General features: G+C 47.6%; 1 protein-coding gene across 3 annotated transcripts in view; it reads left to right on the top strand.

Moving 5' to 3' along the window:
- The window catches only part of LOC112944467 (gamma-aminobutyric acid receptor subunit gamma-4), a 28,503-nt gene extending 15,191 nt beyond the window's left edge, over positions 1 to 13,312 (top strand). For all 3 annotated transcript variants that reach the window (XM_026035906.1, XM_026035907.1, XM_026035908.1), the window contains 6 exons: positions 3,163 to 3,383; positions 3,968 to 4,050; positions 5,194 to 5,331; positions 6,114 to 6,266; positions 8,395 to 8,597; positions 9,689 to 13,312. In XM_026035906.1, the coding sequence (XP_025891691.1) occupies positions 3,163 to 3,383; positions 3,968 to 4,050; positions 5,194 to 5,331; positions 6,114 to 6,266; positions 8,395 to 8,597; positions 9,689 to 9,982 (1,092 nt within the window). In that variant the 3' untranslated portion in view covers positions 9,983 to 13,312. The remainder of the gene's footprint in view (positions 1 to 3,162; positions 3,384 to 3,967; positions 4,051 to 5,193; positions 5,332 to 6,113; positions 6,267 to 8,394; positions 8,598 to 9,688) is intronic.
- Positions 13,313 to 14,108: the final 796 nt, after the last annotated feature.

The raw sequence follows: 14,108 nt of genomic DNA, 5'->3' as shown, positions 1-14,108 counted from the left end.
CACAGCTAGCTCTTGGAGCGACACCTCTTATTTCTTTAGCTCCTTCTGTTAAGAAAGCTAAAAAGCCCGTGCTTTTAGCGACAAGATAACAGCCTCCGTGTGCTGCACAGCAGATGGTGCAGTAATGTTGGAGGTGTATTTTATAATAACCTTTTTCCACAGGAGGATATCGAGATATGGAGCAGCCTCTTCCTGTTGCCAAAGAATTAATCAGTGGCAGAGAGAAGCTAAAGATGGAGGAGTTCCAGGAGAAGTGCTTCCATAGGCCTCACTGCCCACGAAACTTTAGATGTTCCACCTAGGTCAGACTGTGTTCATTTTAAGGCTGGTAAGAATGTAAGGCATCCCCAGGGGAAGACTTGCACTTCTGCACTGCTTYGTGTTGGCATCTCCCTCCAGAAGGGCCTACCCCTTCTCATCCTGCTCACAGTCAGGKGCCTTCTGGTTTGATCAGCTCAGGAAGGTGCCTATGGCTAAGCTGGACAGATCTGTGATGACCTGATCAGTGCTCAGAGCTGGGTCTGAGTGCTGGCCGGGGGCAGAGCCGCTCTTGTGCAAGGTGCTTCACCTTGCACAAGGTGAAGCTGAGATGGTGTCTCAGCTCCGGGTGGGCACAGGGCCTCAAGTCTCCAGGAACGATGCAGAACTGGGAAGGGTCCAAGCTTGGAGCCAAAGCCTGGGTTAAGGTGAAAAGTCCAGACCAAAAAGGGCTTATCCTGCTTTCCTGGAGGAATGGGTCACACCAAAATGCTGGGGGAATGAGGTTTGCAGTGTGAGATTTCTGAGGTAAGATCTATGGAAAGCAAAAAAAAATCACTCTAGACTACTTTTGTTGCCCTTGGAAGGAGGAAAGATTTTACGAGTACAATATCTGCTGGTCATGCAGAGAAGGCAGTGAATTGTGAATAGCAATAGCCAGAGAGAATCGCTGGAGAAGTGACCCAAGGCCAGAGCATTTCTGTATAAATCTTGCTTCAGATAATTCTGAATGAAAATACATTTGTAAATACCAAAGTTTCCCAATGGTTTTCCCATCTAGAGGGAAAGAGCTCAGCTAATAAGTTCTTYCCCATGAATAGCTGTGCTTATAATAGCCACTGGAATTAGATCAGACCACAGGACAGGGACAATAACCTCTCAGACTCTCAGAAAAGCTCAGTGCCTTGTGAGCTGCAGCCGTTGCAAAGGCTGGGTATGAATGGCACCAGAGGAGATCTTTAATGCTGGTCCCTTCTGAAACGTTGGCCTTGGCAGCAAGTGCTAACCTGGGGTATCTGACCCTGAACTCTCCAGAAACTTCAGCATTGGTTATCCAGGACCTGAATGCTAAAAGTTACAGCAGGGCATCTGTTGCCAGGCCAGAAGCGAGTTCTCACAGGTTATCACAGTTAAGAGGGGGAGCTGATGATGGCATCTAGTGTGGATTTATCACTGCATTTTTGCTTGCTTCCTTTTATGCCAGATGTGTTGGTGACTCATAGCAGCTCAAATAGAGATTTGCAGAGGATTTTGGAGAGGGGCCAGGGGGAAAGTGGTGGCCACTTTCAGCYTCTGTGGTGGCCAGTGATAGCACAAGGAGCAATGGGTACAAGTTGAAATCCAGGCAGTTCCATCTCCATGTGAGGAGGAACTTCTGCATTGTGAGGGTGACAGAACCCTGGCMCAGGCTGCCCAGRGAGGCTGTGGAGGCTCCTGCTCTGGAGATCTCCCAAACCCACCTGGATGCCACCCTGTGCTCTGGGTGTCCCTGCTGAAGCAGTGGTTGGACTAGATGATCTCTAGAAGTATCTTCCAACCTCAACCACTCTGTGATACTGTGAAAGAGAGAGTCAAAGGCTGCCTTATTTTGGCTTTGAGGCTTGCAAGGAAAACAACAATAGTCTGGAGTAGCAGGAGGGAAGCCGCCTTCCCCACCGTCATCCTTCTCCTGGGTTCCCACTGCCCCATCTCGTTCCTGTCTTSCTGTGCCAAGACTTCTTTGCCTGCCTGTGGGCTCTGTCTGGCTGCTTCTCCACCTCTGCCATGTCTCCAGTGTCCACATCCCTGAGCAGCACCCGGTGCCATCCACAGCGTGTGGTGCTGGGCTGAGCTTTCCCAGGCCCCTCTTTCCAAGCCGCCGACATGCTGCGTACCTGGCTTTGAAGGCTGCTCTTTTCCTAACTGGAAAGTGGCAGACCAGTGGGCTAACGATGTGGACCAGTGCCAGCTCCATCCAGTTAGGAGCAGCCCCCGCTAAGTGCTGCTTATGGGTGAGCTAAGACAGCCTGTCTCACACCAAAACCAAAGATTTTTGATTTTATTGTTACGGTGCAAATTGTTTTTTTTTTTTTTTTTTTTTTTTTTTTTTTTTTTTTTTGACTGCAAAAGGCTCAGGCAAAGTTTGAGCTGGCTGCACCAAGAAGGGACAAGCCCTGAGCAAACCAAACGCTGCTTGGTTTCCTTATCTAATCTTCAGCAAGAGCTATTGGCCTTGGTAGGTTCAATGCCCCAGTTTCCCATATAATACTGGGGATAACATTGTCCCCTAGGCTAGCTGGTCCATTTATGGTCTAAGCCTTGCATGTTAAGGACAAGGTTGTTACSAGGTTTACACACATGCTGCTATTGCTGTTTGTAAAAACGAGGAGTATGGATCACTGCTGGGCTGTATCCTGTCACGTTATAGAAAGGGTTGTCTGCTTGCTTTCCCTGGTAAGCTGGCAAGCAGACTTCCTTGCCTGTGTTTGAAAGGTGTAGCAGAACAAGAAAGGGAGAGAGGGAATTTAGGATTAGATTCACTCRAGGCCTGTGCTGAACATACCTGTGCTAAAAAACGTGCTTGAGCTCTCTGGCAAGAAGAAGCCCAAGTTGTCATTCACAGCCCAAGTTGTCATTTACACCATCCTGGCTTTCTGGGCAAGGGTCAGGCCAAAGATGCTGCAGCTCAGTCCACCAGCCAACACAGAGTGTTCCTCAGCTCTCCTTATGAGCCCTGTGGATGTCCTGACCTTGGGCTAGAGATGATCCACAAGCTAGGGAGGATGTCTGTGGTCACCAGCAGCTGCTCCCAAGCTTGAGAGGCCAATGTTCTGGCTGTAACAGCAGCAGCCTCAAAGCTGGCAGGCAAGGTTTKGCCATACCTGAATCCCTCTCAGAAAGACATTTCCTTCTTACCTCTGACAGGAATACACCATCGACATCTTCTTTGCTCAGACATGGTATGACCGGCGTCTTCGTTTCAACAGCACCCTCAAGGCGCTCACGCTGAACACCAACATGGTGAGCCGCATCTGGATCCCGGACACCTTCTTCAGGAACTCCAAGCGGGCTGACTCCCACTGGATAACCACCCCTAATCAGCTCCTCCGCATCTGGAATGATGGCAAAGTTCTCTACACGCTCAGGTATGCGCAGCAGGCACTCTAGCTGGCTGGTGGCAAGAGGGAACAAGGAGCTCATTGAGGCACAGGAGGCTTCCAGATGCTCTGGAACATAGTAGTGAAGATGTTGCCACATATCTACCACTTGTTGCAAAACAGATTTTGGCTTCCTGAGACGAAGGCTCCTGAAAAATCAAAGCGTTTTTCCAAACTGTACCCAGCAGTCACAAGTATAAATGCTTTCCCACACCAAAATCTTTAAAATACTTGCATTGGTTAGTTCAGCTGTTTATTTTGATTCTACACATTTGGCTTTTGTCCCCATAAGTTTCTATTCCCATAAATTAATTTGGCAAGCTCACTAAATCAAAAGCTCTTTTTATTGTGAAAATTATATCTTCTTGCTCACTTTGCAGATTTCCAAATGGATGTTTTGTTTTGCTGCTGTTTTGAAATGTTTTTGCAAACTGAGCTTCAACAAATTAGTCTCTCTCAAGGAAGGAACAAGGAAGAAAATCCCTCTGTTAGTTGCATTGTGGTGTTAGAATCAAGCCACTTTCCCCAACAGAAAAACTCAGGCTCCCTCTCTCTCTTTCTGTCTCTCCCAGACTGACTATTGAGGCTGAATGTCTGCTCCAGCTGCAGAATTTCCCAATGGACACTCACTCGTGCCCTCTGGTTTTCTCCAGTTGTGAGTATCCATATCTTAACAATAGTTTCAGAAGGCAGGTAGTGAAGCCTCAGCACAATGTTCCTTTAAGGACCCCTTCCTCTCTTTTAGCTGCATTTTCACCTAGTCTCTATAACCCATTYCCTGGGTCAATATCCGCTATGCCCTGGAGCATCCTCCTACTCCWGCACTAGGAAGGAATTCAGGACAAGATTCATAGCATCTGAGTTCCTCCTTAATTTGGGCAGACAGTTGCAGGTGATTATTTCATGAACTTTCACTGRCTTTCTGTCACTCTGACTTACTGACCCAAATACATCCGCGCAGCTGGCAGCAGTGCTGCTGAGCATCTTCCCTCCATCTCCTGCTCTCTGAGGGGCTGCTTCAGCTTTCTAGACCAAAGCAGGCCTGCTTTCTTTCCCAAGGCCATCAGGAAAGGGAGGTAATCACATCTCCCAACTCCATCCCTGTTTATCTGTTCTCCTCAGCAGAGAGGGCTACTGGTGCTGGCACAGCTCTACTGGTAAGTTGGCAGGGATCCTGCCTGCACCAAGAGAGTCCCAGCCCCATGCTTTGGGGGCAGTGAGTCTCTCCTGCCACTGAAGAGGTGCAGCTCACATGGATTAGAGGTGCTCTGGGCAAAGGCATCTTGCTGAGGAGATAATATCCACTAGTCTGCTGACGTCCCTCCTTCATTGCTAATTAACGGTACATGCCACACTTGCTYGATAATTAGAAACACAGCTCTAGTTAGCTGTCAAACTCTCGCACTTTCCCTCCCTTGAGGAGCTCTCTGGTAGGTGTCCAGGTCCCTGCTTCACACTAGGTTTGTATCTTTGCCAAGGAAGTAGAGCCAGGAGACACCCCGCTCCTTCCTGCAGGAGCCATGTCCCTGTGCTTAGAAGGGCTCTCTTTCTAGCATTGCTTTTCCTATTCCTAGGGCTCATAAGCTGCTCAGAAAGGGAGATTAGGTCCCTACTCCTTGTGCACAGGGATGATATCTGGGGGAATCTAACCAAAGGGCATCAAAATACCTGCCCCAAGACTTCAGATGTGTTTATAAAGCATCTACAGTAAGTGGCAAAGCTGCTGCCATCCAGCCAGGGGACAGGATACAGCCGCCTCATGTAGCCTCTCCCTTGATGTCCCTGCCTTTTTTCCCAGATGGTTATCCCCGAGAGGAGATTGTCTATCGCTGGAGGCGCTATTCCATTGAGGTCTCAGACCAGCGCACCTGGAGGCTCTACCAATTYGACTTCACAGGGCTGAGGAACACCTCAGAGGTCCTCAGGACTGGGGCAGGTGAGCCAGCTTATGGAAATGCCAGAGGGTCAGACACCTTATAAAAGACAATGGAGTTATTGGGCAACTCCATGATGGTGGGGAAAGGAGACTGCAACAGGACAGAGTCAAGGGGAGTTAGACCTGATGTGAAGAAYCTAAGACTGAGAAAATGGGCCTTTGCTAGAGGGAGCAGAGGGGGTGGAGGTGAAGGATGAGGGCAAGYAGCGTATGGGGCAGGTCAGAACTGCTGATATCTGTGGACTGAGAGAGAGAATGCTACTATGAATTAGCCTGCCTTTGATCAAAGGGTTCAGGTGGGAGAGGAGATGGAGCTCAGAACCCATCTTGCTGAAGCAGTGGTTGGCTGATTTTGTCATTCTTTTCTCAGTAATTGTGTACAAGCTCTATCTCAGCCTTAACTCTATAAGCCTCTGTAAAAGACGAACCTCAGATATAAGTTGTCAAGTGAGCAATGAGAATGTGCAGTGCCACATAGATATTTTCAGGGATAGAACCAAAGAATCAGCAAAASTGTTTGAAGGACATCTTTGCCACGGCTCAGGTAGATAGTTGGCAAACCAGTCAGTGGGTCATGTATCCTGTTACAACTAAATAGCTTTCTACAGAAAGCTATAACTAGTCTCACAACTATTCATGAACCTACCTAGCTGGGCAGTCACAAAAACAGCCAGCTATGCACTTCAAACAAGAAAACCTCAATAGAAACACTCCAAAATCTCAAATTTTACTTTTCTAGGAAGCTGCGTTGTAATTCCAGTGTCTCTGTTGCTTTTTCRTAGGGGAGTACATGGTGATGACAGTTTCTTTTGATCTGAGTAGACGTATGGGTTATTTTGCCATTCAAACCTATATTCCCTGCATCCTGACTGTTGTTCTGTCCTGGGTTTCCTTCTGGATCAAGAGAGATTCCACACCAGCCCGAACATCTCTGGGTAAGAGAGAAGTTATTGCATGCCTGGTGATCGTTGAACTCGCAAGAGTAGCAGGCTGGCAATGTTAAAGAGTGAAAGTTCCTAAAACACTCTACCCTTTTTTACTGTTATTCAGCTATCTGAAAGATACTCTCTTCTGGATCTTCCTCTTTGTGACACCATCTCTTCAAGCTCACCCGAGTCCCCAGCTAGACTTGTCTCTGTCAGTAGAGTGTTTCAGGCTGGCACAAGATTTGTGCRTCTTGATCTGAGACCCCTGTGATAGCCTCTTCCAGCCTGACCACGTAGTATTCTCACACTCTGAAGGGCAGAGGGAAGGGGTGTGCAGTTGCATTGCAATACTGTCCAAAGGTCTCCTGCCACAAGTGCTCCTGATTTCTCAAGGGCTCAGGGTGAGTCCAGCAACACGAAGGTTATTGGGTCAAAGAGCAAAGTTGCTGAGCCACATTACAGAGTCCTGAGCACGGGCAGAAGATGGAAGCCTGGTAGATACAGGTTTGCTTGTAACTCACACCGCAGTGGGAATCCAGGATGTGACAACAGCTTATTGTCGAGTAATCTGGAGTGGCTCTTCAAAGCAGGATAAAGCTCATGTTGATCCAGTCCTGCTCCTGTAGGAGCAGGAGAGAGTTCTTTACATGTTTCAAGACACTTTGGCCGTATCTATGTTTTGCAGCAAGCTCTGCTTCCTAGCCTGCCTCAGCCCTCCTTAATTGCCAGCCTCTGCCAGGAGAGAGGGAGAGGCGAGGGGCAGTCAGCGTTAGGCAGGGCTAATCTGAGTTCTTCTGTTCTAACCATCTCTCCCCACCTTCCTCGCAAAATCAATTTCGTTGGTGCCCTCAGAGAAAAGCAGGAGGAGGAGCTGGGTGTCATTTCCAATGGGGGTGAGGTTTTGCCATAGTCCGTGACTGGAGAAGGAATAAGCTGCAAAGGGCAAAATGTTCTACACAGTTGACACCGCTGTGGTGGCTGACTCGAAAAGCACAGGCAGGTTCCCCCAGGAGATAGGCTCTCTGTCTGTGGGAAGGGACCTCAACACGTCAAGAATAGTGTATTCTCTCAACAGCCCCTGATGCACTTCATACAAATGATCCCTGGCCCAATTCAAGCCCATCAGGCTACATTAGGGAGATGTATCCATCAGCATTTCAAATATATAGGAAGTCACATCACAGCTGCAAATACAGCAGGAAAATACACCCAGGGCCAYTGGGGTGAGCAAAGGAGAGTGACATGCAGGCATATTTAGATCAGTACTAGAGAAGAAGGAGCCATAAGAGTTCCTGCTCATTCTCTGCATCTGAAAAATGGTGGATGAAATCCAACATTATCAACTCTTGGGACTGACCTGCATTGTCCCCTGATACTTGGTCTCTAGAAAAGACATCTGTGAGCGTTATTGCTGTTTCAAAAGCTACTCCAAGTCCTATTCAAATCGAAAGAAATTCCTTAACATTTCTGCCCATTCAGCGAGCCTTGCATTGTGCCAAATTCATCCTGGGAGAAAATGTTCAGAGATAAAGGCAGGATACAAGCTGGGCCCTTTGCATTCTGGCCCATGGTTCACATCAGCCAGAAATAGCAGTGCTCTGATGTCTGTGACATTGTCACACTTGTTGCTGGCTCAGCTGGGCATCACTCGCTGAATTCCAGCTCATCCGTTGACTGTCCAAAGCCATCTGTCCACTACTATAGCTTATATTAGCATGTCCTTTCCATGGATTCTCCTCTTGTCATCCGAACAGCTGCTCATYATGTGCAGCCTTGAACAGGGGCTGAGTTCCCTACCCCTTTACCAGCCCATAGTGATGACCCAAGTGTCCTGATTTCAGACAGATCTCATTCCATGGAGCATTGTCATGGGACACTGGAGGACCGGAGTCTGGCTGAGCAGAGTGATGCTGCCCATGTGGAGTCCATCTGCTTCCCAAAGAGCGCTGTATAGATGCTTTTCTGACACTTTGCTCCCTCATRCCTTCCTTTCAGTAGAGGGGGACACTCCCTCCCACCCCTGCACTGTTTAGGCAGGATCTTCAGAGAGGAAAAATGGGGATTTGGCAACCTAGAGCATGCAGAAGACAGAAGTGCTCCTCTTCATTACCTGAACCAACTCTTTTTTTCCTCTCAGGTATCACCACTGTGCTAACAATGACCACCCTGAGCACCATCTCCCGCAAGCACCTTCCTCGTGTTTCTTATATCACAGCCATGGACCTCTTTGTCTCCGTGTGCTTCATCTTCGTCTTCGCAGCTCTCATGGAGTATGCCACACTCAACTACCTGGTGGGAAACAAGAAACCACTGGAGCACAACAGCAGGAAAACCAGGCTGGTAGGTCTAAGGGGGAAGTGGAGGTGGATGTTGTTAGAATCCCGGGCCACTTAGGATTACTCCTCCCGCTCCTACGCTGGAAACTACTGAAGTTGTTTAGTTGTTTAACACACTAATCCTRTGTACATGAGGCCTTCAAACCATGCTTTGTGTTGGGTCTGAGCACCTGAAAGGTGAGAGAGACGACTAAAAAATTGACTGCAGCTCCCCTGCAATAAGGTCCTCCCATTTAAAGCCAGATACCCAGTCTCTTCACAGTCACTGGAGAGCTTATCAGTACAGTTTAGGGTGACTCAGGACCAAATGCACTTGTCTGCTTTAAGATGAGGCAGTCCATATCTAGGCTGTCCAGCCTGTACTGATTTGAGCTACGTGGACTACGAAGGCATCTTGGATAGCAGAGATCCAGAAACGTAGTGTCTTCAGTGGAATGTAGGGATAGTAAACCCAAAGTGGCCTTTACTCCATCGAGACCTGTTCAGGCTCATGGCAGGTACTCCTGCTGAAACAGGGCTCTGAATTAGGTCTAGATTGAAAACAAAAAAAGCCAGATGTCTTCTTGGGCAGCCTCATTTCCCAGAATGGATGGAGAGCTCTTCCATAAAACTGATGATATGCTCCATCTCCTGGAGCAAGAGGTTATGARTCACAGCCTTCCCCCAGCTTTCCTTCCGCAGCTGACAGTAACCAGAGGACATGTCTGGRCTGCATGCTGTGTCTCCAGAGATAGCTGAGCTCAGGGGAATGAGGAAAGAGGCTGGCAGWGCTGAAACCGAAGAGCCCCAGTTTGATGCATTGAGTATTAGTGTTAGAGATGGGAAAACAGAGCATTTASATCTTCCTGTCTAAAGCTGTGGCATAGGATGCCGGAGAGGTAACCTGGAGTTTTGTAGGGACGGGTCAGACTCTGCAATATGCTATGGTTGTGATTTAAAACCAGGTGCAGAGATGGGAAGTGCTCAGTCACCCCTCTCCATTGAGTTGTGCCTGTGGTATGAACTTCCTAATTGCTGGTGTCATGAGTTTTTGTTTCTAGACACTCTTTCTTGCCTTTTCTTTCCCTATAATCCATTTCTACCTCCTTGTTACAGCCATCTGCAGGTGTCCAGGTGATGCCATCCTTCACCACCATCAACATCAACAACATCATGCACTGGCCCTCAGAGATAGAGGAGGATGAGGATGAAGACCCTGGCTCCCCATGCCTGGAAGGGAAGGAATGCGAGAGATTCTTCTGCTGCATTGAGGACTGTCAGACAGGGATGTGGCGGGAGGGAAGGATCCGCATTCACATCTCCCGCCTGGACTCCTACTCCCGCGTGTTCTTTCCCACCGCCTTCCTGCTCTTCAACATTGTCTACTGGATTGCCTATCTGTATCTCTAGCTGTTCGATGTCCTCAGCTGGAATGGACTGGAAGCTGGCAAGATGCACTCTTCAAGGAGCATAGGAAACAATGTCTCTTCCTATTGTAGTTGATCATCAGTCTGAACAGTCCAGTTTGGTGATTCCTTTTTCCTGCTCTCATCTCATCTCTTCTGAGAAGAACTAGACAGCTTTTTATTTTTTTTTTTCTTTCTATCTTTTGGGCTCCCAAACCTGTCTTTTTAGAGAATTGTCCCTTCCCAAACCGCCCTTTCTCCAATCAGCAGTGTTTGACTGAAAGGTTAGGGATTTTGTCAAGAACAAACACCTGAATGTGCTTCATTTTTCCATCCAATCCCAGTCCAAAATTCCATGGGAAATGATGGCAAATTGAGTTTTCTGCATAGTTTTTAAGCCTGCAGAGGATATAAAGTAGATTTTACAACTTCTACACCACCTCCATCAATATAGACTTTGTGGGAATGCTAGAGACATGAACAGATCAGAAAGAAGGAGGGGCTGGGAGAGGATGGTGGTACAGCCTTCCTCCTGCTGGTAGCTGGGATTGGCCTAAATGCTTTGTACCTGCCTAGAAGGTGGGTTGTGGCACAGACTGGGTCTACTGTAGGATGTCTGGGGAGCATTTCACATGTATCACTCTTCTTGTTGAATGACATGGCCCCTGAAGCAGCCACCCATTGAGATGATCATCATCAGATGATGAAAAGTGTTTCATGGGTCTAAATGGCCTACTCTTACCCAGATAGGATCTCTCAAGAGCCCGTGAGTACATCCTGATAGGTGGTTTAGGACTTTGACCAGCATATCCAGCTTCCATAGCCAAAAAGGGGAGAAAGCTGTAATGTAATGAAGACCAGAAGGTGTCTCATATGCCTGTTGTAAGGTAGCTGTCTTCAGCCTGCCTCAGCTGAGACAGTGCTCCTCTTCACAAGGACAGGTGTTGAAATCCTCAGATATGTGAACAGTAGTAGGTGCTAACTTGAGAAATGGGTGCTAGGAAAAGGAATACTAGCAGCTACCCCTGCTCCTACCAGTGGTGGAGAAGAGTTCCAATAGCTCAGATGTGTTTCCTTACTTTCTTCTCTTTAATATTTCTATTAAAAAACAGACTTTGCTGGAACTGCACACCCACTCCAAATTGCCACCCACCTATGCCCCTTTTCTTCCCAGAATCAGGAAGGGGAACAAGCCATGCGTGGCGTTCCCCATCTGCCCTCCGCAATGGCTCTTCGGAAGCTCAGGCAGAGGTGGTTCCTCGTGTTCATGCTCCCCTGCCAGCTCTCTGTCAGCCGTGACAGGAATCATCTATGCCTAAGGAAAGGGGTTAGAGCAAAGTGAAATGCAATTCAAACGAGAAAGAAGCTGTATAAGAGAGAAGGGGAAGCTAAAATCCGTGGTTCGTAAGATGTAAATCAGCTGCTTCCCCATTTACACTAACTGCTGATTCGGCCCACAGCGTGAGTGGTSGTGAAAAGCAGTGTACCGTGAATATTTACTTACTGCCTAAATTAACAACAAAGAAGTCTTTTATAAACAGCGTGTTTTAGAAGCAATTGTTACTTTAAAGGCTTGTCACAAGAAGAAGGCTGGCGTGGCTGCAGAGAAGAAGTTAGGAACGGCTGCCTCGTGGGAGAGCTAACAGTACCAGGCCATTTTATATATTCGTAGACAGCAATTTGATCTGTTTTAAAGATGGATTTTGACACGTAAATCTGATCTGAGTAATGGAGTGTCATGTTTAATTCATTCATAAATACAGCCCTACCTTGGTTCCAGAGGAAGAGCTGGAGCGCCTAATTAAGTACACAATAGTACAACGCTCAGCTAAGTACACCCTAATGGGGTCAGACCAGCATAGCTCTGCCAGGGGAAATTGTGCCTGTCTAACCTGCTACAGTTCTTCTTTTAAAATACCAAGTAAGAGATAAAGGTTACTCAGAAGCATAATTTGCTCAGCTACTCCGACAGCTTTTGAAAGGATGGAAAGAAATTATGGCGGGTGGTTCTAACTGAGGAAATTGATTTAGTGAAAGAATTATTAAGGAGGTTCTAATTAGAGGAAATTAAAAGAGGAGGGGGGGGAAAAAGAATTGTTAAGGAGGCTCTAATTAGAGGAAATTAATGTTTTAGAGAGAGACAGAGAGAGAGAGAGAGAAGTCTAAGAAAAGAATCAAAACAACTTCCAGACAAGGAGAGCTGCTGGGTGGCAGCGCTGACGCCCAGCCAAGCGGGCTGATGTTCTGCTTCTGATAGCAAAGCGCTATCACACGTAGCAATAGAAAAGGCTCCTATGACTCAACTGTGTGTTGACAGGGAGCTGGATTAGACAGGGATCTGTGATCCCTGTAGGGAGCCAAAAGGAAAGAGCATCCTAGATGAAAGCTGGCTCACGTGACAGACTGAGTGAAGTGTGTCTTGCCRTGTCAGAAGGCAACTGCCACTGTGTGCGTCGGCGGGGCACCCTGATGGCAAACCAGGGCCCTTGCCAAGCGTGGTCATAAAAGGTACGTAGGCTGTGGTGAACACAGGCAGGAAAACCCGGAGAGGAGCTTCTGAGAAAAGGCAGAGAGATGGAAAAAAAAAAAAAAAAAAAGGTGTGTAAAAAGAGCCCAAACCTCTCCAATTCACTGAGGCCTTAGAGCACCGGGGAGCTTTGATGGACGCAGCTGATTATTGTGGGCATCAAAGTAAAGGACCGAGCACTGTAGCTGTTGAAGCTTGGTAGCTCACTAGCTCAGGAGCTGTTGAATTTGGGCCTTTTAAAGAGCTAACCAGGAGAGCAACAAGGTATACAGGAGACCTAAAAGGATGATATGGACTTGGGCAAAGTAGACTTGAAAGATTATTTCACCAAAGAATGATAAAACTAGCATACACCTGGGTAATTTAACTGATGATGGAAAATTTGAGAGTGACTTGACAGAAGAAAATAGTCTAGCGTGGGTTGTAGCACAAGGGAGCYGATTACTAAAGCTGGGGAAGTGGGGAGGATGGGGAGGGGAGGGGTCTTTGGAGGCTTAGGGAAATCTGTGCCCATCACAAATAGCTCAATAAATAATGGCATGCACAAATTCAGTCATGTTTTTAAGTTTCTACAGTATCTCTGAAAAGAAAAGCAGAGAAGAAAAAAAAAAGCTGCTGTTTGTTTCGAAATTACTTTGCAAAGGTCAGTTTTCCTGAAGAGAGGTTTGATGTTTTATGGCTCTTATTTAGACAATGAAAGGAAGTCACAAAAAGGTTCATTTCTCATTTCTCTGTCCCATCCTATTCCTAATGTTCCCCTCTGAGTGATGCCACCTAAGGGACCATTTTTAGACTGTAAGCTTGTGTCAGGGCAGGGACATTCTTACTTTGTGTTTGTACAGGACCAGCACACTAAGGCTTGATCCTTAGCTGAGACTTCTGGATGCTACTTRTTATAGATAATAAACAACAGTATGGACTGTCTGGCTCCAAGAACACGGTGTGTCCCCTCTGTGTGCACAGGTGCAAAACTGTCCCCCACTCCTTTCRTGTTGTGATTACTGGAGCTGGGAGGTATTTTTATTTCCCCAGAGAAACAGTAATGATCAGAAGATAAAATGTTCTCAGCATATTAATATTTCCCAAGAAGAAAAAGTGTTGGTTTGATATTTTTGGAGCTGGGGAGATATTTCTTTCTTTCTTTCTTTGGTTTTTTTATTCTCTTAGAAAGTCAAAAGTTGTCTCAAATCAAAAGCCCCCAAAAGCAGCCTCTGCCACTTAGATCAGTGTTTGGAGGGCAGGCGAGCCCCACGCCGGCCCCGCAATGACGATGCCCCTTCCCCTTGCGATGAAGATGCTGCGGTTGCAAACTGGCAGGGCGGAGGGAAGGGAGAAGAACGTCCATTTTGGCCTTTTCTGCTCTCCCTCCGAGTGGCAGCGAGCCTGGGGACACTCAGGGTGTCCCAAAGGAAAACGCCAGCCCTCCTGGCAGCCCCTGCCCTCCCCGTCCACCTACGGCCTGTGGTTTGGCCCTGCCCAAGGCGCCATGGCTGCCCTGCGGCTCCCATCGCCATGGACACCCGGGGCCCGAGCAGCCTCCCCTGCTCCAAGCACCAATGCCTGGGGTTTTTAACGGGGTTGTGCCCCTCTGCCTCACGTGCTA

Source organism: Nothoprocta perdicaria, unplaced genomic scaffold (assembly GCF_003342845.1).
Source record: "Nothoprocta perdicaria isolate Ctin4 unplaced genomic scaffold, notPer1 scaffold_17, whole genome shotgun sequence".
NCBI classification, from domain to species: domain Eukaryota; kingdom Metazoa; phylum Chordata; class Aves; order Tinamiformes; family Tinamidae; genus Nothoprocta; species Nothoprocta perdicaria.
This window is presented reverse-complemented; position numbering and strand designations above follow the sequence as displayed.